Raw genomic sequence first — 23,969 nt, 5'->3', positions numbered from 1 at the left:
CTGGCCCAACCCCATTCTGGTCGTGCACAGTCCCCCTCCTCACTCTGAGAACACTCCTGCTGTGTGTCCAGGGGCTGAGCCACAAGACAGAGGTACTGTAAGGCCTGCAGGTGTCTCTGTGTATTCCTCCACTGCCAAGGGCACTCTGGGACCTCTGGCACAGTGGGTATCAATGGGTCCTCACCCTATCTCTATCGGCCCCTCCCCTGCCTAAAACCATCCTAAGGCTGTCTGGGACGCACAGGGCTCTTTGAACTCTCCCCTAGTTATACCCCTTCTTCGTCTTCCCCTGCCCTCCATCTCTCTCCTCTTATTTCTACTCTCCTCCTCCATGTGGGCCATGGCCTCTGTCAGGGATCTCAAGGCTCTCTATCTTCTGTTCTCCCTGCCTGGAACACTCCCCGCAGCCCCTATCTTACCCAGCAAATTCATACCTATCTTGTAAATCTCAGCAGTACACCACCTTGTCCCAGGACCCCCTCCCCCACCAGAGCTGGGGCCGGGGGAGGGAGTATTTCCCCACCAAAGCCATTGCCCCATGACAATAGGCATATGGATGACAATCCTGGTGTATTGTCACTAGGGCTTAGTCCAGGGCCTGTCACATAGCAGGTGCTCAGTAATGAATTGTTGAATGAATGGACAGAGATGGATGGTCAGAAGGATGGGCAGATGGGTGAGTGGGTGGAAAATTGCTAGACAGACAGGTGGATGGATGGATGGATAAAAGGAAGAAAGGGCAAAAAGAACCCACAAGGAAGGCTCAGGCTTGGTAGGGTATGGCTGCCACACTCACCCCAAGTTTATCCAAGCTTCCAGGGCTGAGGATGTCAGAGTAGAACCCACGCTGCTTCATCAGCGGGTACTTCTTATCAGTGCCCGTCAGGAGCAACTTCCGGGGCTGCCCCAAGTCTGAGGGCGTGGGTGGGGCTGCAGTCAGGGGCAAAGGTGGGGTCTTGGGGTCAGGGCTTGGAGGAAGCTTCTCCGACCCAGAATCTGGTCCCTGAAGAATGCTCCCCAGGTTATGCTCCAGGTCTCTCAGACTACACTCATGGCCCACAGGAGTACTGCTGCACTCTGGGCCCTGAGGGGTCCTTCCTGGGCTGTGGCCTTCTCTGTTAGGCTGCTCCATGCTGCTTCTCAGGGTGATGTCCCAGCCAGAGCTCCTAGGAGAAGATACTGGTGTCACTGGGCCCTTGCCAACCTCTGCTCATCCCCCAGGGCCACCAGGATACAGGGATGCCTAGTCTGCCACCCCACAACAAGCCCCAGCCCCCAGGCATAGATAACGGAGGGAAGGAGTACTCTTCTAATCTGAACAGACACAGAGTGCCAGGAAGGTCCTGCCAGGAGACAGCAGGGCCTTCCCTAGAAGCTGTGTGAGAAATGAGACCCCAGAGTCAGAGGTTGAACACTCTATAGATGCCCCCAACCCTGTGCATCCTTCTGTACTTTCCCACCCTTCTCTCCTGTGTTACAGAGCAAGGCCGGGCTTCTCACAAGGGGAGATAAAGAGGGAGGCCCAGAGTTCACTCACTCAATGAAGAGCCCTGTTTGGTTTTCTCCAAAATAACTTTCATCCAGTTGCCCCTGGATGAAAGTGCCCCTTACCCCCATTCCCCCAACCCCAGCCCCACCCCACCCAGTCCTGCCGGACTGCCCTGACTCTTCCCAGTGTGGGGCACTGGGCCATGCCCTGCATCCCCCATGCCCATCTCCCTACCCATGCCCATCTCCCTACCCATGCCCATCTCCCTTACCTTACCCCAGGAGCCAGAGAACTAAATCACCTCCCGAGAGGTACCCTGACCCTCTGTTGGCCCACAGATACCTCTGCCAGCAACAGAAAGCTATTCATCCACACCCTGGCTCTCAGGATCAACCCAGCTAATGAAACTGACACCCTCTTGTCTCCCCACAGGGAACAACAGATGCACCACTGGATTGCATGCACATCCAGAGGATGAGGGTTTCCAGAGTTTTTATTGTGCGGCAAGCAAGCCCTTGCCAAGCCACTGCTGCTTTTGGCCACCTCAAAATGCACCACCAGGGGAAATCCTTGGTCAGGGGAGCACTATAAGAAACTAGATAAGGGTATGAGGAAGAAGAGGTTTGTGCGTAATGCTGGTGCAAAAATAAAAAAGGCAGTCAGGGAGATCAGATCAAGATGGCAGAGCAGTAGGATGTAGAGCTCACCTTCTCCCACAAATGCATCAAAAATACATCTACATGTGGAATGTTCCTCACAGAATATCTACTGAATGCTGGCAGAAGACCTCAGACTTCCAAAAGAGCAAGAAAATCTCCACGTAACTGGGAAGGACAAAAGAAAAAAAGAAAAAAAGAAAAAATGAGAGAAAGGAAACAGGACAGGACCTGCACCCCTGGGAGGGAGCTGTGAAAAAGGAAAGGTTTCCACACACTGGGAAGTCCCCTTACTGGTGAGGAGATCAGCCTGGACAGAGGGGGAGCTTTGGGGGAGAACGCAGCAAGCAACGGGTTTTTGGAGGACAAAGCAGAGAGAGATCTGCATAGATGGTCAGGGCCATCACCTGGCACTCCCCAGCCTGAGATGCTCATCCACGGAGGCCGGCGGGGGCTGGGTGCTGAGGCTTGAGTTTTGGAGGTCAGACCAGGGAGAGGACTGGGATTGGCTGTGTCAAGAAAGCCTGAGGGGACCAGGGTGTGGTCGCCACAGCCGAGGGAGTCCGGGGATGAAGCCTGGGCCCGCCAGAGTGGCAAGGCTGGGGGCCACCCCCATGAGGAGAGGGGCAGGCCCGCCATAGGAGCTTCTTTCTCCCAGGCTCACTATCTGGCGGCAGGGCACCGCCTACAAGAGCTCCAGGGGTGGGTGGAGGGTCCTCCTTCCAGGGAGCACACGGCCTGCCGTGGCCACCACCAATGAGGGTCCCGCCACTGGGAGCCAACCTCTGTCCCCACCCTCCTGGGAGTGTGCACGGGGGCTGTGCATCTGCATACCCCCTATCAAGGGGATAACGACCAGCACACCCTGAAGAAAGAGAGGGCAAGCATCCAAGCCAAAAACAGCCCTCATGCCAAAAAAATATTAAACCCACACCAGCTATCAGGGATGCTCCCACATATAAATAGCCCTTCAAGACTATAGTGGATAATTGTTTCTCCTAAACACACAGAGTAAGAGAAATACAAGCAAAATGAAGAAGCAGAGGAACCACCACCAGTTAAAAGACCAAGAGAATTCCCCTGACGGAATAAACAATGAAACAGACCTCTTCAGTCTTATAGACACCGAGTTTAAAAAGGAGGTAATGAGGGACTTCCCTGGTGGCGCAGTGGTTAAGAATCTGCCTGCCAATGCAGGGGACACAGGTTCGAGCCCTGGTCTGGGAAGATCCCACATGCCACGGAGCAACTAAGCCCGTGCGCCACAACTACTGAAGCCTGCGCACCGCAACTACTGAGTCCATGTGCCACAACTACTGAAGTCCACGCACTCTAAGGCCTGCATGCCACAACTACTGAGGCTGCACGCTGCAACTACTGAAGCCCATGCAGCTAGAGCCCATGCTCTGCAACAAGAGAAGCCACCGCAATGAGAAGCCCGTGCACCACAACAAAGAGTAGCCCCTGCTCACTGCAACTAGAGAAAGCCCGTGCACAGCAACGAAGACCCAATGCAGCAAAAAATATAAAAAATAAATAAATAATTTTTTTTAAAAAAAGGCAGCAGAGATCCTAAATGATACAATAGAACAGTTAGACTTAATATTTTCAGGACATTACATAAAAAAAAAAAAAAAAACAGAATACACATTCTTTTCAAGTGCACATGGAACATTCTCTAGGACTGACACATACTAGGGCACAAAACTAATCTCAACAAATTTAAGGGTATAGAAATTATTTCAAGCATCTTCTTTGACCACAAGGGCATGAAAATAGAAATCAACCACAGGAAAAGAAATGAGAAAAAATGATTACATGAAGACTAAACAACAAGCTACTAAAAAAGACAATGGGTCAACGAGGAAATCAAAAAGGAAATTAAAAAATACCTTGAGACAAATGACAATGAAAACACAACCATACAAAATCTATGGGATGCAGCAAAAGCAGTTCTTAGAGGGAAGTTCATAGAGATACAGGCCTTCCTCAAAAAAATCTCATGAAAAATCTCAAATAAACAGCCTAATCTACCACCTAAAAGAACTAGTAAAAGACGAACAAACAAAACCTCAAGTCAGCAGAAGGAAAGAAACATTAAAGATAGGGAGAAAATAAATAAAACAGATTTTTAAAATATAGGAAGAAATCAGTAAAACCAAGAGCTGGTTCTTTGAAAGGGTAAACAAAAGGGATAAACCTCTGGCCAGGCTTACCAAGAAGAGAAAAGAGAGAACACAAATAAACAAAATAAGAAATGAAAAAGGAGAAATATCAACTGATACTGCAGAAATACAGAAAACCATAAGAGGATACTATGAACAATTATATGCCAACAAATTTGACAACCTAGAAGAAATGGACAATTTTCTAGAAACATACAGCCCACCAAAATTGAATCAAAAAGAAACAGATAATTTGAACAGACTGATCACTAGAAGTGAAATAGAATCTGCAATTAAAAACAAAAAACAAAAAAACTTCCTACAAACAAAAGTCCAGGACCAGATGGCTTCACAGGCGAATTCCACCAAACATACAAAGAAGAACTTATACCGATTCTTCTCAAACTCTTCCAAAAGAGGAGGGAACACTCCCAAAAGACATTCTATGAAGCCACCATCACCCTGATACCAAAACCAGACAAAGACACCACCAAAAAAAGAAAATTACAGGCAATTTCTGATGAATATAGATGCAAAAATTCTCAACAAAATATTAGCAAACTGAATCCAAGGACACATAAAGAAGATCATACACCGTGACCCAGTTAGATCACCTGGTAGCCATTTTGGTTTGCGTCAGAGGAAGCTTCAGGTTAGATTCACTGACATTCAACCCCACGTGACCTGACCACCCACCAAGTACTGGGCTGGATGGACACAGATGAACAAGGGTATTTGATCCTCACTACAGGTACTACTAGAATCACCAATCCACAAACAAGGAAACTAAGGTCCAGAGACGTCAAGAAACTTGGAAAAGACACACAGCCAAGAAGTGGCAGAACCAGAATAGAAACTGAGGTCTCCGCCTCTGGCTGACCCAAAGATTGCTGTCCTTAGCACCACAACAGTGGTTCTCAAACTGTGTGCCAAGGAGCCCTGAGGTTCTGCAAGGTGAGTGCCTAAGCAGGAGGGCTTCTGAGCCACCCACCCGTGATTCAACAAGGATCCTGCACCCTTATCGGTTTCACATATTCTGTTCGTGCTCAAATGCAGCCATTTTCAAGTAACACTGATCTCTGGAATCTCGACACCTAGCATGGGACTGGCATGGGCTTGGCACATGGTAGGTGCCTAGAAAGTGGTGAATGATTGTGAGAATGAACGAATGAATGAATGGGGTAAGTAAAGGAAGGAAGTTGATCTCTGTAAGCTCTGTGAGACAGATGCAGCAGTACTCTGCCAATTTACAGATGGGAACCAAAAGGACTAAGAAGATTGGACGTGGTCGGGCTCAGGAGAGGCACTGGTGGCTGATAAGGACCAGAATCCTGGCTTTTTCCCTGCATGGGAAAGGACAGGGAGAGGACTACATTCTCAGCATGGGGTGTGGTCACTATGGGACTTATCTGCAAGGTTGTTTAAAAGTGCACCCCACTCCCTTCCCACTGGCCAAGGCAGAGAAACGGCATGGGGGCTCGTGGACAGGGATGTGGACCCTGGGCCGGGAGGGCGTCCTCCTTTCTGTGCATTTGCCCTCTGAGACTTATCGAGGTCCCCCTGCAGGCGCTTGCCCCGCCATCCCGTGGGCCCACCGACCTACCGGCTCCACCGCACAAGTTGTGGGGTCCCGCTGCCGGTTTCTAGGGAGGGACGCCGGGCCCGTTGCTAAGGGGCGGGACCATCCGGCAAGGCTGGAGGGAGCTTCCGCCAGTGAACCTCCGCAGGTCTGCACTAGCCTCCCTACACACTCCTGACTTGGTTCCTCCCGCCTCGACTCACGCGGCTTCCCCCACCCAGAGCTTCGCCACCTCCGAGGGGCGGGTTCGGGGCCAGCGGGAAAGTGTCAGCCGTCTAGGCTCTCAAATCCAGGCTCCATTATCCATCTCCCCTCCCAGAATTTTCTAGAGAAAGAGACAAAACAGCCAAATGCTGTTTTCAAAGTGCGACAACTCTGATTGAATCCTGTTTAAAAAAAAAAAAGCTATGTAAACAACGTGGGAATAAAAATTGGGGAAATTTACCGGAAAGGGTCGTTTCTGTTCCCCCGGAGGCTCAGCTTAAACACACACACATACATACACAGCCGGGCTGCAACTCCACCTCAGCCCTCCGCTGGGTGGGCAGTGGATGAACCTCCCCCGCCCCCCCCCCCCGCCCCCGCCAGGTGCCCATCTGCTCCAAGACCTGGCATGGGTTCAGGCTTAGATCCTCCTTCCTGCCCTGGATATTATTGTTAATTTTCTCAGATGTGATAATGTTATTGTGGTTATACAGAAGACTGTCCTTGTTTTAGCTGATGTGCACTAAAGAATTTAAGGACAAATGTCAGGATGTCTGCTGCTGGGACTTCCTTTCACATGGTTCAGCAAAATTTATACATAGATAACTATATAGAGAGAGGAGATAAAGCAAAAGTGGTCCAATACTGATAATTAGGGGATCTGAAGGTATACAGATGCCCACTCTACCCACCAGTCTTTTCATTTTTCTATAAGGAAAAGAGATGGGTTACAAACCAAAGAAAATGTAAAAATCACTCCACCTTAATCTGAGAATCCCTGCCCAGAGCCTTCTCAGAACTGGCCTCATTTCATAGATGGGGAAACTGAGGCTTGGTAAGACAGGTTAGTGTTGGGGGAGGTGGTAGGACCTGATGCTCATCATGCAAATGCCCGATTTTATTTGACATTTTAGTAATGCTGACTTGGTGCCAGGCCTGTGCTGGGGACTAAGTGTCCAGATTTGAACTGGACGCTGTCCCTACCATAAAATGTCTACTAAGTGGGAGAGAGCCAGAGAGACCAGGTCACAAAGAACCCAGAGGCAGGGTATAAGCTGTGACTAGAGAGAATGATTCAGCCTTTGCACTGACTTCTGCTTCCTCTGTCCAGAACATCTCTCTCCACCAACTCCTACTCCTGGCCAACTCCTATTCATCCTTCAAGACCCAATGCTGATATAACCTTTCCTGAGCCTGAACCATAGTTTACTTTGCTTTTCTTGTTGGCATTCACACAATAGGTACTTGGTGACCATAGCAGAAGGAAGGAAAGAGTGTGAGGGGGATTGAAGGCAAGAATGGCCACAGCTCTTCGAGGGGACAGAGACCCCCAAAGCCCTGTTTTGGGCAGCTTGGCTCCTCTGTAGGTCTGGGGATAGGCTGTGTACCCCAATCAGCCTGTGGAGAGGCACCTGCTTCCCCTCTTTTGCCTGCCACTTCCCACACCGGGTACAGCTGTCCAAAAAGCTGCAGTACCCATCCAGTTACCAAGGCAACATCAGCCCATGGTGGGACGTCAGGGATGACAGGGGCAGAGCACTAATCCTGGAAAGTTGCCAAGCAACACAGTGGGTTGGTGACATCACAGGGGCCATGGCTTCTGGACAGATGGACAGGCCACTGTGGAAAGGGTCCACTCTCAGGAGATCTAGCTTACAGAGTCCCTCACCCTCTACTATGCAATGGTTACTGCTGTATCCCTCAACTGGAGATGGGCTTGAGTGGCAGGGACCAGGGGGTACTGCTTTCCCCAGCAGCCCTGCCAGCTCCACCTTGCCCCTCTACAGGTGTGGACAGTGGATGTGACTGCGTCCTTCCTCAGCAGGGGACTGTGGGTCAGTCCCCGCTCTCCTGAGTCTCAAGTGCCTACTTTCAAATGCCATCTTCTCCAATGGCAGGGCATGGGTTCAGGCTTTGATCTTCCTGCCCTGCCCTAGAAGTCACCATGTCTACCTGTTTCCTGGGAGAGGAACAAGGGGCTGAGCCATGACCCCATCCTGGGCTCCTACCCCTCCTGTGGTGGGAGGGCAGTCTTCTGCCCTATATGAGCTGGAAGGGAGGCCAGCCTTGCTCTTGTTGAAATGGGGAGAGACTGGCTTCCTGAAAGAGTTGGCGGCCGGGGAGGGGACAACTTAGGCAGACAGGCTGCTTAGGGCACCTTGGCCCAGGCCCATGCCTTTGGACCAGGGGTCTGAGGGGCATGGCAGGCCTGGGCTCCCCCCTCCCCTGTGCCTTCCTGCTGGCAGCACTGAGGCCGGGAGGAATGCTTTACTAGCTGCAGAGATGAAAGCCTTGTGTGAACAGGCAGCAGAATGGGCCCTTCACGTGGCCGACAAGCCAGAACGGAGGGCGACAGGCATTCAGACAGGGTGGCTGGAGCTACCCGCTCTCCACCTGCCCCCAGTTGGCCTCTTGCACCCCAGGATCTCTCTCTGGTTTGCTAGGCCAGGAGCTCTGAGCTGCTGCCAAGAGAAACCAAGTCACAGGCATGGAGGGTATCAGAGAGAGAGCCGGGCAAGGGCTGAGGCACGCCTTCTCCTCAGGCCTCCCCTGATCCTCCCCTTCTCTGCCATTGGCCAGCTGGCCTCAGCAGCTCTGAGAGCATTTTCTCTGATGAATAAAAATGGAGACAAATTAATTCTCCTTTCATCCACATGGTCAGCTTGACAGACAATACCTTGAAAGCCCAGAGCTCAGGGAGGAGGAGTGGAAAGGAGTTCCTGGGGGGTTGGAGGATTGAGGACCAGTCACCCATGAATGCTCAGCCCCCAGTCCAATCCCACTCCCACCTATATCCATGTGGAGCTTCGCAGACAGAATCTCCTCCCTCTTTTCATTTATCTACCACTTTCCCTCTCATCTCAAGCTACACCTCCTCAGGAAGCCCTCCCTGATTGCCTCAATCCACAGAATATGCTCACGTTCTCCTCAGGGGACCAGAGTCAGTACCACTCAGCAGGCAATCATGCAATGGTGTCTGCTGCATCCCCCAACTGAAAGGTGAGCTTGCGTGGTGGGGACCAGGGGTGCTGCTTTTCCCAGCAGTCCTGCCAGCTCCATCACTCCTGCAAGATCCCATAGGAAATGCTGAGGAGACAGAGCAATCACACCAGGCCATCACCCTGAAGATGGTGGCCGCCAACATCTGCCCAGCTGCACATGACCACACTTTACACCCTCTTCCCCAGCCTACCTCCTCCCTCTGACCTGCAATTCCAGACCACACCAGTGAACAAGGTCCAGGATGCTGAGGTTCTGCTCACCAGGAGCAGCAGCCAGGAGGGGTTCCTACCAGTCCCTAAATGCCTGGGCCAAAGCTCCAAATGACAAGCCCCGAGACAGTGATATCTTGCGCAAGACATTTCTGTGGGGCCTGAGGAGCTGCAGAAAGCTGTTTATCGTAATTAGGCTCTGAGCGCCTCTGATTTCCACTTGTCCCCAAGCAGCTCATTGAGCATCGGTGGAATGATCTCTTTGCAGGGTGGGTGGCCTCATCATCTCAGCCCTGTGACCCACTAGGTACCCCCATCCCACCCCTCCTGGGAGCCTGAGTTTGCTGAGTCTGGGGACCAGACTGCCATTCTGACTTTTTCTCCACCTCTAAAAAGGTCTATGAGCCCAGCAGGAGGCCTGGGTTCTGCAGCCGACTCACTGGGCAAGTCTCTTTTCTTGCCAGGCCTTAGTTTTTCCATCTGCATATTGGAGAACACAAATCTTGCCCAGCCCTGAACCTGGGCCTCCTGTACAGAATGGTCTGAAGTACACCAGGACTGTTACCCTATCCCAAATACCTCCATTCTTGGCAAAAGCTTTGCCTTTCCCAGACCTCTGGGAGGAAGTGTGTAAGAAATTCCAACAGTCATAGCAGCACTATTCACAATAGCCAAAACATGGAAACAACCTAAATGTCCATCAACAGATGAATGGATAAAGAAGATGTGGTACATATACACAATGGAATACTACTCAGCCATAAAAAAATGAAATAATGCCATTTGCAGCAACATGGATGCAACTAGAGATTATCATACTAAGTGAAGTAAGTCAGAAAGAGAAAGACAAATACCATATGATATCACTTATATGTGAACTCTAAAATAGGGCACAGGGACTTCCCTGGTGGTCCAGTGGTTGAGAATCCATTTTGCAATGCAGGGGACACCAGTTCGATCCCTAGTCAGGAAACTAAGATCCCACATGCTGCGGGGCAACTAAGCCCACGTGCCACAACTAGAGAGCCCATGCACTGCAACAAAGAGCCCACACGCTGCAACTAAGACCTGACATAGCCTATATATAAATAAATAAATAAATAAATTAGTGTTATAAAATAATAAAATAAAATAGGGCACAAATGAACCTATCTACAAAACAGAAACAGACTCACAGACATAGAGAACAGACTTGTGGTTGCCAAAGGGGAGATGGGGAGGGAAGGACTAAGAGTGTGGGATTAGCAGATGTAAACTATTATCCATAGGATGGATAAACAACAAGGTCCTACTGTATAGCACAGGGAACTATATTCAATATTCTGTGATAAAACAATGGAAAAGAATATTTAAAGAAAGAATGTCTATATGTATATAACAGAGTCACTTTGCTGTACAGCAGAGATTGGCACAATACTGTAAATCAACTATACTTCAGTTTAAAAAAATTTATAAAAAAAACAAAAAAAAAGAAACTCTGACCGGTCAGCAAAAATAAGTTTGTTCAAGAGAGGGAGTTCCTCATTATCAGAGAGGTGGGGCCACGGTTAGCAGTGATGGCCTGGGGGTGTTCAAACAGCCAGGGCGGCAGCTGGAGCTGGCAGTCTCCTCGGCAACCTGCTTCCACACTCTAGGTCGGCAAACTGAGGTGGCAAGAGGGGAGAGGGCCTCACCCAAGGTCACAGCAGAGTAGGATGGGAACCTGGGGCTGGCCTGCAGGGTGTAGGGAGACACTAGAAGGGGGAGACAACACAAAGACCAGTGACCACAGGCATCTCCTTCCCTCTCCAGGAAGGGGAGGGGCATCCTTCGGAGCTTTCCTCTCCTCCTGTCCCCTTGTCCCTCCTCCATTCCACCATCCGGTTGCGGTTGCGAGGGAGGTGGTATCAGAGAGCCAGATACAGATAGTTCCTAGGATCTCAGTGTCCCCACCTGAACTGGCTGTTGGATCACCAGGGACCCCCAGGCCATCCTTTCCTCATGGGGGGTCCTTGCCCCAGTGTCCTCTTTCCCTGATACTCCTAACAAGCCACTCAAGAACCTGGCACTGGGCCCAAAAGACCCATGATGGACAAAATATTGGAATCAAGCACATTCCTGCAACCCAGTGTGGCATTTGGGTTCGAACCAGCAATGGAGGTCATTTTGCTTCACCAAATTATCCTGACTCATATCCACCAAACAAGGAATGCATCTACATTTTGGAAGCTGCTCCACGTCAAAGAATAGAGTTGACCTTTGATGAACATTATTATATAGAACCATCATTTGAATGTCGGTTTGATCACTTGGGAGTTCAAGATGGGCCGTTTGGTTTCTCTCCACTTATAGATTGTTACTGTGGTGTGAAAAGCCCTCCATTAATTAGATCAACAGGGAGATTCGTGTGGATTAAGTTTAGTTCTGATGAAGAACTTGAAGGACTGGGATTTTGAGCAAAATATTCGTTTATTCCAGATCCAGACTTTACTTACCTAAGAGGTATTTTAAATCCCATCCCAGATTGCCAGTTTGAGCTGTCAGGAGCTGACAGAATAGTGCGTTCTAGTCAGGTAGAACAAGAGGAAAAACCAAAACCCAGCCAAGCAGTTGACTGCATATGGACGATTAAAGCTACTCCAAAAACTAAGTTGACATGGAAAGTTGATCAAGGGACTTCCCTGGTGGCACAGTGGTTAAGAATCCACCTGCCAATGCAGGGGACACGGGTTCGAGCCCTAGTCTGGGAAGATCCCACATGCCGTAGAGCAACTAAACCCGTACGCCACAACTACTGAAGCCCACGCGCCTAGAGCCCGTGCTCCGCAACAAGAGAAGCCACCGCCATGAGAAGCCCGCGCACCACAAGGAAGAGTAGCCGCCACTTGCCACAACTAGAGAAAGCCCATGAGCAGCAACAAAGACCCAATGCAGCCAAAAATAAGTAAATAAATACGTATATTTTTTTAAAAAAAGAACCTGGCACTGATAGGTCCCCTGCCCAGTTCCCCTGTACCCATGATGGGCCTCTGGGAAATGCCATCTCCACCTCTACACAGTGACTCTTAAGTGTGTAGGAGGCTTTCAGGTCTCCACATGGTCTAACAGAGGTGGCCCTGAGAGTATGACCCAAAACAGCCCCCTTCCCTCTTCTCTCTCCAACTGTCCACCCTGACCCAGCTCTGGGGACATCCTGGCCTCAGATCTCCTTCCAAGCAGAAGGAAACTTACTCTTGGAGACCCTGAGGGCAGAAACGGTTGCTCCCATTTTATAGGTGAGCAGACTGAGGTCCTGGAGTGGAGGTCTTGTCATGGACACACATGCTACTGGTAAGGCAGAGCTGGCTTGTCAGCTGGACCCTCTGCCCTTGACCAGGGCCGTCCCTGCTACCCATCCTGGTTGCACAGGCCCTCTTGAGTGGCCCTCAGAGCAGGCAGCTGGGCCTGGGGATGGGCAGGGAGTGCCTTGGGAAGGACGCCTGGGCTGGGGAGCAGGTGTAGTGGGGGGGCAGCAGGTGCAGGATAATGGGGCCACCAGGGGAGGCCCAGGGAGCAGGTGCCACCATGGGGGGTGAGGTTGTCATTGTTCATCCGGCTCTTGTGGGCCCCGAGCAGGAGGGGCATCTCTGTGAGCCCCTGGGCCACCTTGGCTCATGCTCAGAGGTCGTCCAGATGCCTGGGCTCAGGCACACAGCCAAGCCCCTCCCCTGGGTCCCAGCAACCCACCAGGTTGCCATGACAACCAGCACTTTCATCCTTGTCCCTTTGTCTGGTCACGGTCCAGCTTTTGTGACCAAGCCATAATTCGGGGGTGGAGAGAAAGGGGCCTTGCCTCCAGACACACTCAGCTGGGGTAGAGTTGTGAACCTGAGGCAGAGGGGACTGGAGGGCAGCTTAAAGGAAACTGGAAAAGCTGGGCTTTGCTGGCCATCAACCCCTGCAGCTTCCTCCCTTGGCTGCTGACCACCCTCTCAGAGCTGAGTCTGCGGGCCCGGGAGTGACCAGGGCCCCAGGCTCTCCTGTCCCCTCGCTGTATCTCATTTTCCCATCTATAAATGGACCACCCCTCTCCACTGATGCACCATGGCTGAACAATTTGATGACTTCCCTGTATAACTGAGGAAACCAAGGCACGGAGCCAAGCTGGGCCTTGGCCTGGATCACGTCACAGAGAGCAAGAGGAAGAGCCAGGCCTACTGGGGATCCAGGACCTCAAGCCATTAGGCCCCCACGCCAAACGACAAATCAAGCCCCACAGTTGTCCCTTCTCCTGACACCCCCATGGGGAGGAGCCTAGCCACCAGGACTAGACAGGGCTGGGAGCAGGCTGTGGCCGCCCTGGCCCCACCAGCTGTGTGACCGTGAGGAAGCCCCTTCTCCTCCTGGAGCCCCAGTCTGTAAAATCAAGGGTGTTGAGAGTAATGGGGAGCCCTCCCACCCACAGCTGGGGTGAGAATGAAGCAAGGCGCACGCTGCACAAAGCAGGCTCCATGCCGACCCCACAAACATCACACATCCTCCACTCCCAGCACCACCTCGGCCTGCCCAGAGGACTTGGCATCCCCATGTGTCCACCCTGCCGCCCTGCTCCGGGTCTTTGCACCTGTGGTCCCTCCCCTGTGGCGCTCTCCCCCCCTCACACAGGAATCTGGAAGTCCCAGGTCACCAAGAGTTGGAGAGCATGACCGCTGCTTAAATCTACAGGAATCCCCTAGAGACAAGTTCTGATGTTCAACAGGGAACCCCCGAGCAGAAGCAGAGCGTGCTCCGGGGATGGGATGGCACAGAAGAAGGGGAGCAGGCTGGCTTTAGAGACTAGGCTGTCCTTTCTTCCTGGGCTGGCTCCTCTGATCTTTGAGGGGAGCCAGGAGTTCCTGCAAGCCCCCTGCCCCAGGCTTACCACCCCAGTATCGTGGGAGGAGTCTGGGCACCCCAACAATGATCAGCACAACCTTGAGGGTTTGGTGTGAGCTTCTGTAGGGTCTGCCGCCTTCCATGGGATTCAGGGCTCTCTCTGCAGGCCCCTTAGGCTCAGGACAGACACCCACCACCAGGGCAGCCCCACAGACATGACAGGGTCTGGGGATGTACCCCAGAGACACCTCCAGGCAGACACCTCAGTCAGGGTGGGTCTGCATCCCCCCTTCTCAGCCACCACTGGTCCCCCTGAATGAGACTAGAGGAGCAGAGGGCCACAGGGGAGGGTCTTGGGCTCTCCTGCAGTGCAGTGAACACTGAGCAGAGAACCAATTCCAAACAGCAGGGCCCCGGCCCCACGTCTCAACACGGCCCGGCCATCTCAAGAAAATGTCACTTCCTCTTCCCGTGAACATCTTCCTCTGGGATTAGCTCTGCATCTGTGCTGGATGTGCTGGGGCGGCAGCAGAGTCTGCTACCTGAGGCCATCAGGTGGGTGTTGGGGCCTGGGCTGAGGCTGCACCACTGGCGGCCCACGCCAGCAGGAGGACAATGCCCGCCTCTGTAGTTATTCATTATTGCTATGGGTTAGGAAGCTGTTACTGAGGAACTAGAATGTGTCATGAGGTTTATACATCATGTCATTTAATCCTCGCACCAGCCCTGGAAGATGGTGGCTATTATTGTTTCCCCTCTTACGGGTGAGGACACTGAAGCTCAGAAATGTTAAGCTTGGGAAAGGGGATCAGCAGACCCGCCTGAGGGGTGTGGGAGGGTAGGAGGGCATAGGTGAGGTCACCGTTAGGTAGAACACAGTGCAAGACAGATCTGGGCTCCGGGTAAAACATTCTGTGCAATGGCCTGAGCCAAGGGACTGGGCTATCCAGGTGGCAGGGAGCACCTGTCATGAGAGGCATGCAAGGAGAAGCTGGATGGGGTACCTGTTATTCAGGCATCAGGATGGAAACAGAGTCCCTGTCCAAAGCATGTGAGACCCTAAGGTGTCCATCTCAGCCTCACCCCAGTCCTGGAGGGTGCAGAGAAGGCAGCACCTCCCAGGTAGGGGTTGAAGGATGGAGGGGGACACACTGCCCAGACCATCCCCCTGTTGCCTCATCTCCAGGAGTGGCTTCCACTTTCCAAAGTATGTTTTAGTGAGAAGTTTCAGAGGACCAGGGACAAGGCACAGGTGGAAACACAAGACTGGGAGTGAGTACCCCAAATTTTGCATCCCAGGCACTTGACTTGCCTCATCCTAGTGCCAGCCCTGTGGGGACACTTCAGGGCTCAGTCCCACTCCCACGTCCCCTCCCTAGGGAACTGACAGCTCTTCCTTCCCCACCCCTCACACCAAGCCCCATCAGTTCTACTCCTAAACATCCCTCAAATCCCCTCTTCTCCAGATCCACAGCCATGGCCCTGGGCACCACCTCCCTGGCCTCCCAGCCAGCAGTTACCAGTTCCTCCTACCCAGCAGCCCTTCTTAGACCCCTCCATGGCCCCTCCCTCTCCCTACTTGGCACCTTGTGCTGCCCTCTGGCCAGAGAGAGGCCCTTTTAGTTCCTGGTACACATCAGGTGCCTGCCCACTTCTCACCTGGATCATATTCACTGCAGCTCAGGCATTTTTCCTCCCAGGTCTGGGTTAAGCACCCCTGTGCTCCTACAGCCATGACAAAACTGTGTAGCCATGGCCATTAATATGTCTGCCTCAGGAATTCCCTGGCAGTCCAGTGGTTAGGACTCTGCGCTTTCACTGCCAAGGGCCCGGGATCAATCCCACAAGCCATGCAGTGCAACCAAAAGAAAAAAGAAAAAAAAGAAAAAATATATATACATATATATGTGTGTGTCTGCCTCCTCAGGGAGACCAAAGGCACCACGGGGCAGGGTCCAACCTGTCTCGCCCAGCCTTGCATCCCCAGCCCTGCTGCCTGGCACAGGGGAGATGCTCAGTGACCGAGAGCCAAATGGATGAATGAATGAGAGTGTGGCCAAGGCTGGAAGGGCTGTCCTGTACAGGCAGGTCCCCGGGGTCAGCTGGGTGTAGAAGCCAGAGCAGGAAGTGGGAGATGTCAGGGCAGGAGACTGACTGAGCCAGCAGGTCCTCTGCAGAGGCCCCAGATTTGTGTGGTCCCCCCTCCTATCCTGAAATGCAAAGAGGGGGCATCTCTAACAGCTACACATCTGCCAGAAAGGGACAGGAATTGGGGCCTTATGCCGAAGGGAGAGGGTGATTTAGGTGGATTCCTAGAGGTCTCACCCACTGCCTCTGAGTCACATCTTCCCTTTCAGCAAAGCCATTTTACAGTCGTCCTGGGGACCACCACGGGTGTGAGGGAATCCAAAGGTCCAGCCGCGGTGCACCCACCCTGCTCAGCTGGAGGGGGGATGCCTGTTGGTGGCTTTGTACAGCCCCCAACCCCGACCCCAACCCTGCCCCCTGCACAGAGAACGAGCAAGTTTGAGAGGGCAGAAGGTTTACCCTGGGCTTGGCTGACCTTGAAACTCCAGCTACTGCTCTCTGCGGGTGGTCCCGGGCTAGCCCTCTGCTGCTTCATACTCCTCTCAGCTCAGTGGCAGCCTCCTGGACTTCCTGGCGGGCTTCCAGGCCGCAGAGGAAACCACCGCCTTTGCCACCACCACTACCGCTGCCACCACTGCTGCTGTGAAAATGCAATTACAGCAAACAGCCTCACTTGAGCCTCACCACCCACACCTGGAACTAATTAACTTAATTAGGCCTTAATGAGCTACACTGGTCAGAAGGCCTATTTTTACTTAATTATCCCCTAATGTGCTTGGCATGGAGGAGCCCGGGACCAGGAGGATGGCTTTGGTGGTGGCAGCCACCTCTTCTCCGTGCAGAAGGGACACCCAGGAGTCATGCCTGCAGGCCAGGAGTGAACCTCAAAGCTGAAAGTCGGAGAGTGGGGGTGAGCCAGGGGCCACAGGCCACCCCGTGGGAACAGCGCCCCTCTCCCAGCCCCATCATTCCAGCCACCCTGCCTCAGCTGGGGCTGAAGCCACACCCGGGCCCCCCTAGCCCTAGCACATCGCCCTGTTAGGATCTTCTGCATCGCACCTGCACCACACTATTCTTTTTCCTGACTCCCACTAGAGTATAGGTTCCACGAGGGTAAGGACTTCATCTTGGTCCCTACTGAATCTCCAGCCTAGAACAACATGTGCCTGGCACATAGTAAGGACTTTTTGTTGAATGGACGTTGAGGGAAGGCCTTGACCCTCTCACAAACAGCCAGAGTCCCCAGCCCCTTCCTCGAGCTCCCCAGAGCCCACCCATCCCCACATCCTACTCTGGCCTCCCAGCCTCTGCTCACACTGGTCCTACCATCTGAAGTACATCCTCTGTGAACTGAAATTCTTGCCTGTCCCAGGCCCTGCAGGTGCCGTCTCCTGACCAGTGAGGAAGAGGGTTGGGACCTCTACTTGTTTGAACTTGGCTCTTCCTGGCACTTATCTCTGCCTACCCTTTGGAGGACACTCCTAGGGGCTGGGTCTGTCTGAACCCTGAGACCATGAGCCCCTGGATGTAGTGACCCTCATCTTTGCCGGCCCATCGCTCCCCATTTAACCCCAGTAACCAGGCCCAAGGTGGCTGGCCCATAGTCAACGATTAGCAAACAAGTTGGCCTCACCTTGATCATATGCCTCCAGACCCAGAGAGGGGCTTGGATGAAAGCCAAGTCCAGCCAGTTGCGGGTATTGCCTATAAGAGGGGGCACCACTTAGTGGGAAGGTCTGGGATGGCCCCCAGAGCCCATGCCTCCCAGACAGGATTCCCCAGTTCAGAAGGGCAGGGGGCCCAGCCTGGGGCAGTTGGAATTGCCAGTCAGAGCTGTGTCCCCAGGGGGCCTGACCCACATGCAGGGCACAGGTGGGACAGAAAGAGGAGGGACAACTATGACGACATAATTTGGAGGGAGGGAAGAAAGATGTCACATTCCTTGGGTCCCACCTCCCTGGGGCCTCTGGACAGTGTCAGGATGTCTGAAATCATAGACTCTCCCTTCACACAGGGATACTGAGGCCTGAGAGAGAGAATCCGCACAGGTGACCCAGCCAGGCAGAGTGTAGAGTTGCTGGGACCTGATTTTGGCTCTAACAGCACCTCTTGGAGGCCCTGGAGCCTCAGCTTGCCCATCTTTACAATGGTGGCACTGATTCCCATCTTCCCTCACTTCCTTCCCCCCCACCCCCGCCCAGGAAAGCTGTGAGGCTCACTGAGGGGAAGGCTGTGGATGGTCTCAGGCAGGTCAGGGCCCCGTCTCCTGGCCTTGTGGGAGGAGGCAGGGGGTGGGGAGTGCAGAGGAGGCTGAGGGAGCAGGACTCTGGGGCCCCCCCCCCCCGGTGATTCCCTGCCCCCTCCTAGGGGAAGGAGCCATGGGGCAGGAGACCTCCCTGAAGCTGAGGGGGAGCTGCCTGGGCTCGAGGAGTGTCTGGCCACGTTGGGCTGCCTCTTGGGTCAGCACTGCCACCATCAGATCTAACACCTCCCAAGCCTCAGTTTACCACAAGTCCAATGAGGATAGCAGTCCTTCCAGTCTGTGGCCTCAAAGAGCCACCCTGAGGGGCCAATAGGCTAGTGGCTGGTGTGAGCAGCAAAACCCTGAAGAGAGAAGAGACAGCCTGCTAATGATAGCATTTCAGGCAGAGAACCTGGGGGCAGAGGGGCCTAGACTGCCCGGGCCCCCGATCTCAGCCAGCCCAGCCTAGCCAGGGCCCTGGCTGTGGGGACGGCAGTGCCCATCTGTGATGGGAGAGGCTTGGTCAGGGATGCCATCAGCCCTGGAAACTGCCTTTCTGCTCCTGCCGACTCTTCTGTCCTCGCCTGTCAGCTGCTGACAGTCACCCCGCCCCACGCACACACCGGCCACTGCCTCCAAAGCAGAGGCAGCTGCTGCGGCCTCCATGCTGGAACCAAAACTGAATGAGCATTTTCACAATGTTGCCTCCCGCTGACGGCTCATAATTGCATGTTGAAGCCATGTGATGGAGCCCAACTTACACTAATTATGTCATTACCCTAATTAAGTAAATACTGTATGTGCTAATTGGCTGAAATCTCTTCGGGGGGGATGGGCAGGGGGAGAGGAAGCCCGTGTCCCCTAGGCTTTCACATGGATGGGCTGGGGCTAATAAATTCGGGGTGGAGGGGGGGCATTCCTCCCTCAGTTTGGCAGGTCCTGCCGTCACCCAGGTGGGATTCAGGGAGGACCCTCGGCCGCTGCCCTGGACAGGCTTGCCCATGCTCCAGGGGAGAAAGCAGAAGGTGCTGGACAGGTGGTCAGAGATCCAGGCTGGAGGCCTGCCTTTGCCCTGACAGGCCAGTGGTCTTAAACAACCTTCTACCTCTCTCCAGTGGGTCCTCTTGCCCACCCCCCACCTCAGCCAGCCCAGAGCCTGTGGAATCTCAGATGTACAGGGCACAGTGGCATCAGAGGGGACTCAATGTCCAGGAAGGACTAACCAAGCCACTGTCATCCACCTATATAGGACACTAGTTACATGCCCGGCCTGGGACAGCAGGAGGGAGAAAGGCTGATGACCGAGCAAAGCCCTAGGCCCTGGGGACAGCACCAGTGTGAGCCAGCAAAGGAATAAACAGAGCTGGCATGTGAGGTGGAAGACAGCCTGAGGAAGTCAGGAAGGCTTCCTGGAGGAGGAGGACCTCCACTGTGAGAGAGGAAATCAGGGCCTCAGAGATCAGATCATCTTTCAAGGTGTGATTTTTTTTTTTTTTTTAATGCCAAACTTTTTAACCATAACCTTCAGGTTGGGGTTAGGAGAGAGAAGAGAGCATCCATCTGGAGGACGGCCCCCAGATGGGACTCCAACCCATTTGGGGGTACTGAGGGACACAGAAGGAATGCCAGCCCTGTGTCAGGAAAAGTTGTGTCCAGAATGACCAGAGCCCTCATCCTGCCCTCTCTAAGCCTATCACCATGGACCAGCTGTCAAGCGAGGGCCCCCATCCCTGTCCTGTCTCTCATGAGGCTGTGGGGTGGGTCCCAAAGGCAAGAGTTTGAGGCCTCAGCACTGCAGCTGGGGCCTCCAAGAGCTGGGTCTTCTCAAACCCAACAGAGCCAGGCAGTGCCCAGTCTGGCGAGTGTGCCCAGGTGCCTCAGTGTGGGCATCCCTGTTCTCCCAGCTCCACCCCACCCGCCTGCTGCCACCTCCGTAGACATATGCTGCAGCTCCACACCCTGCAAACACCACATGCTCACTTTGGTGAGCAATGGCTCCCTGCCTCCCAGGATGGAGGAAAGAAAAAACAAGAGGGACGTGGGGCCTAGCCCTGGACAGGCCCAACTCCCAAGGCAGCCTCGGCCAAGCCCCTCCAGCTCCCAGGCCTCATGCTCCCAAGAGATGATATGCACTCATTCATTGCCTGTCCTGGGCCTCCATTCATTCGGCACAACATGGTCTGGGCTCCCCTACACTGGCTCCAGGAGACAGAAACAGATAAGAAACCATCCTTTCATCCATGACATCTGCAACTTACTCTCAAATGGCTCAGGAAAAAAATTACATATAACTATGCACACATACAAGAGCAAATACATATATAGAGAGGGAAAGCAAGTGAGGAAAAATATTAACAACAGTCGACATGGCTAGAGGGTATATGGGTGTCTTACACTATTCTTATTGACAATTCTTCTGTAAATTTGCATTTATTTAGTAGTAAATGGAAGGAAGGAAGGGAGGAAGGAAGGAAGGGAGGAAGTGAGGAAGGAAGGGAGGAAGGGAGGGAGGGAGGGAGGGAGGTCCTTTCCTTTTATGGGATTCCAGGCTACTAGAGGAGGTAGCTGGAACAGTGGCAGCCGGGTTGATGTGGCCCTCCTTGATGGGGCTGGGACGGCTTCCCTGAGGAGGTGGAGGGAGTTGGGCTAGGCAGAGTCTAAGGGCATCTAGCTCTTACCCTTCCACGAAGGGTGGGATGGAGGCTGACTCCTCCTCTCCCTGTCACAGCTTTAGGCAAGCCCACAGCTCCCTCCCCTCTTCCTGCTCTCCAAAGCATGTTGGTGTGCTGGACTTTCTATAAGGAGTCTCCAGTGGGATGAGAAGGGGAACTTCCCTTGGTCATAAGCTTAGGAGGGCCTCCTGTGCCTCTGAGCATGGGAGGAGACTGGACCAGCCCGGGGTGCTGTGCCTGGGACTAGAGAGGGATAGGATGGCTCTGATCAAGGCCACCCTACCTCCCCTGCCCCTCACAGCACTAACACAGACATGTGCCCCAGCGGCCCAAGCCCAAGCAGAATTCCCTGATGCCCTTGCCTGTCACAGCAGCACTTGGCAGCAGGAGGGAGCAGCAGGAAGTGGTTCATTATTCCATCCTTCATTAGGTCTGCATTAGGCAGCCCAAGAATCGTGGGATGTGCAGGAGGCCTCTGCTTTAGATGGGCCTGTTAAGGGGCTGCAGCTCTGGACCCGCCCCCTGCAGCCTCCTTCCCAACTCACCCCCTCCCTATCCCCTGCTTCCCCACTCCCTTCATTCTTCCCCATTGTGCCTACCATCCTCCCCACCTCCCTTGGGGCCCCAAATGCTCCTCCCTAAAAGGGGACTTCCCCTACCCAGTTCTCAGTCCAGGCTTTGGACCCCATCAACCATCCCCTCCCCCAAAGACACAGTGACAGTGGCATCCCGATGTGTGGTCAGTCTCAGCAGAATGAAGGGGAACCCTGCCCGCTTTCACAGCCCATCCCCTCTCCCCTTGACCTCAGGCTGACACTTCAGAGCCTGGACCGCCCCAGAGTGGACCTGCCCTCCATTCAGGAGACTGTCCAGGACGCTCCAGACTGCGGCACCCAGAGGTCAGCAGGGGCCCGTTCCTCCATTCAGACACCTTTGTTCTTCTCCCGCCTTTGTCCCTGGCCCGTCCTCCTAGCCAGCCCACAGCCCAGAGCCTTACCCCTCGCCTGGCGGCTCGCCTCTCCCTCCCATTCCCCTTCGTGGCCTTTTGCCCACTCAAGTAGCAGAGCCTGGCATGGGATGGGGTGGGGCCTCCCTGCCCACCCTGCCCAGCCCCCAGCCCGCCCGCCCCCTGCAGCCCTCCTCTCCACCGCTCCCTCTCCTGCCCACGCCCCCCTCACTTGCCCCATGTCCCGCCCCTCTAACAACCTCCCCTCTCTAGGTCTGGCCCCCTCACCTCCTCCGCCCCCTCCCCATTTCCTCTTCCCTCTCTTTCCTTGGCCCTTCAGTCCCTGGAAGTCAGGCCTCCTCCCCTCCCCTCTTCTCTCTCATCCTCTCCCTTCTCTCTTCCCCCTCCAGTCTCCACTCCTTCGCCTGCTCACTCACCCTCTCCCTCTCCTGCTGCCCCCCTCTCTCTCCCCCACCTCTTTGTTTCAGCTGAGAACCGGCTCCTCGGGACAGTTCCCACACCGCAGTGCCTCTGGTGAGGAGACAGCGCCGCCGAGGTGAGCTGAGCGATCGGGCACCGGCAGGCGCGGGCAGCCGGAGCTCTGGGGGCAGGTGGGTGGGGAGACGGGGCAGTCCAGCCTGCCGCTTCTCTGCCCGGACCAGTGGGAGCAGCAGTCGGAGTGCCAGCTTCAGATTCCCCGGTGGTTAGCCGGAGCCAAGGACAGAGGGGCAGCCAGTTGGCCACGGCGGGCAAAGCTAGTCAGGAGCTGGCAGGCTCTGTCCCAGCCCTGGTGCCTGGCTTCTGTGGGTGGCCCTGGGCGGAGGGAGACCCTCAGGGGGTACCCGACTGGGTGGGCGGGGGGCTGGGCTGCCCAGAACAGCCATCCCTGACGGTCTGAATGTATGCCCAGTCTTAAGAGTCCAGAGCTCAGGACCCTGCCTCTGGCTGGGTTGCGGCTGCAAGGTTGCCAGGTGGCAGCAGCAGAGCTGTCTGTGGGGCTGTGACCCCTACAAGTGTCCATTCCTGGGGGGCTGTGGTTGCTGGTCAGGTATGTGCTGGACCACTCCCATTGCCCAGGTGGGGGGTGTGGGCGAAGGAGAGCTCTGCCCCATGCTACAGGCTGGCTGCTTTCACCCCAAGCTACTGACCACCAGACCCAGAGAGTCACATGGAGGAGGGGCACTTCTCCCTGCCCTATGGGTCTCTGACCAGCTCCCCCAAGATGGGGTCCCCAGGACAGCTCTACCCAGAGTTGCAATCAATAGGGATTCAGGTCCAAGCTCACATGTTCCTGCAGTCAGCTTCCTGGGGTGAACTGAGCAGGACAGGGAGGAATGCCTTGATGGGGGTGGTGGGCAGCTGGGAGAGAACAGGTGGAAACGGAGCCCTGGCTCTTGAGTAAGGCTGTGTGAGTACTGGAGATGACCCAGGGCTACACAGTGATCCGGAGACCCTGACGCTGGGTAGGAGTGGATGGAAGGGGCAGGAGCCAGTGCCATGGGCCCCACCCCCTTCTCAGCTGGAGCTGGGGATAGAGAGACAGGGCTGGATGGGGACAGAGGGTGCCTCTCACACTTCCCCAGAGAGGCGAGCAGGGAGGCTCTGCAGGCTGCCAGAGGAGGGGCAGGAAAGGCCAGGAATGTGAGGGAAAGGGTGGGGGGATTCCCACTGGGGTGCATCTTGGGGGCCAGACCCTGGCTATCTGGCTAGGGCAGGGCCAGATCCTACAGCTCCTTGAACCCCCAGGAGCCAGCAGTGGACAAGATCATGGTGGGTAGTGATCCCATGAGGCAGAGCTGTGAGGGGCATTTTTCCCGCTAGGACTGGGTAGACGGGGCACTTGTTTCTGGGGGCCAACTCTCCCTGGACAGAGCCTCCTTATC

The 23,969-nt window shown here is 54.2% G+C and overlaps 1 protein-coding gene across 1 annotated transcript in view; it reads right to left on the bottom strand.

The window, feature by feature from the left end:
• The window catches only part of DNAH1 (dynein axonemal heavy chain 1), an 87,326-nt gene extending 68,542 nt beyond the window's left edge, over window positions 1-18,784 (bottom strand). Inside the window, exons 1-3 of the mRNA XM_036868566.1 lie at window positions 18,734-18,784; window positions 17,860-17,930; window positions 797-1,166 (exon numbers count right to left, since the gene is read on the bottom strand). Coding sequence (XP_036724461.1) covers window positions 797-1,132 — 336 coding nt within the window. The 5' untranslated portion in view covers window positions 1,133-1,166; window positions 17,860-17,930; window positions 18,734-18,784. The remainder of the gene's footprint in view (window positions 1-796; window positions 1,167-17,859; window positions 17,931-18,733) is intronic.
• Window positions 18,785-23,969: the final 5,185 nt, after the last annotated feature.

Source organism: Balaenoptera musculus, chromosome 11, assembly GCF_009873245.2.
Source record: "Balaenoptera musculus isolate JJ_BM4_2016_0621 chromosome 11, mBalMus1.pri.v3, whole genome shotgun sequence".
NCBI classification, from domain to species: Eukaryota; Metazoa; Chordata; class Mammalia; order Artiodactyla; family Balaenopteridae; genus Balaenoptera; species Balaenoptera musculus.
This window is presented reverse-complemented; position numbering and strand designations above follow the sequence as displayed.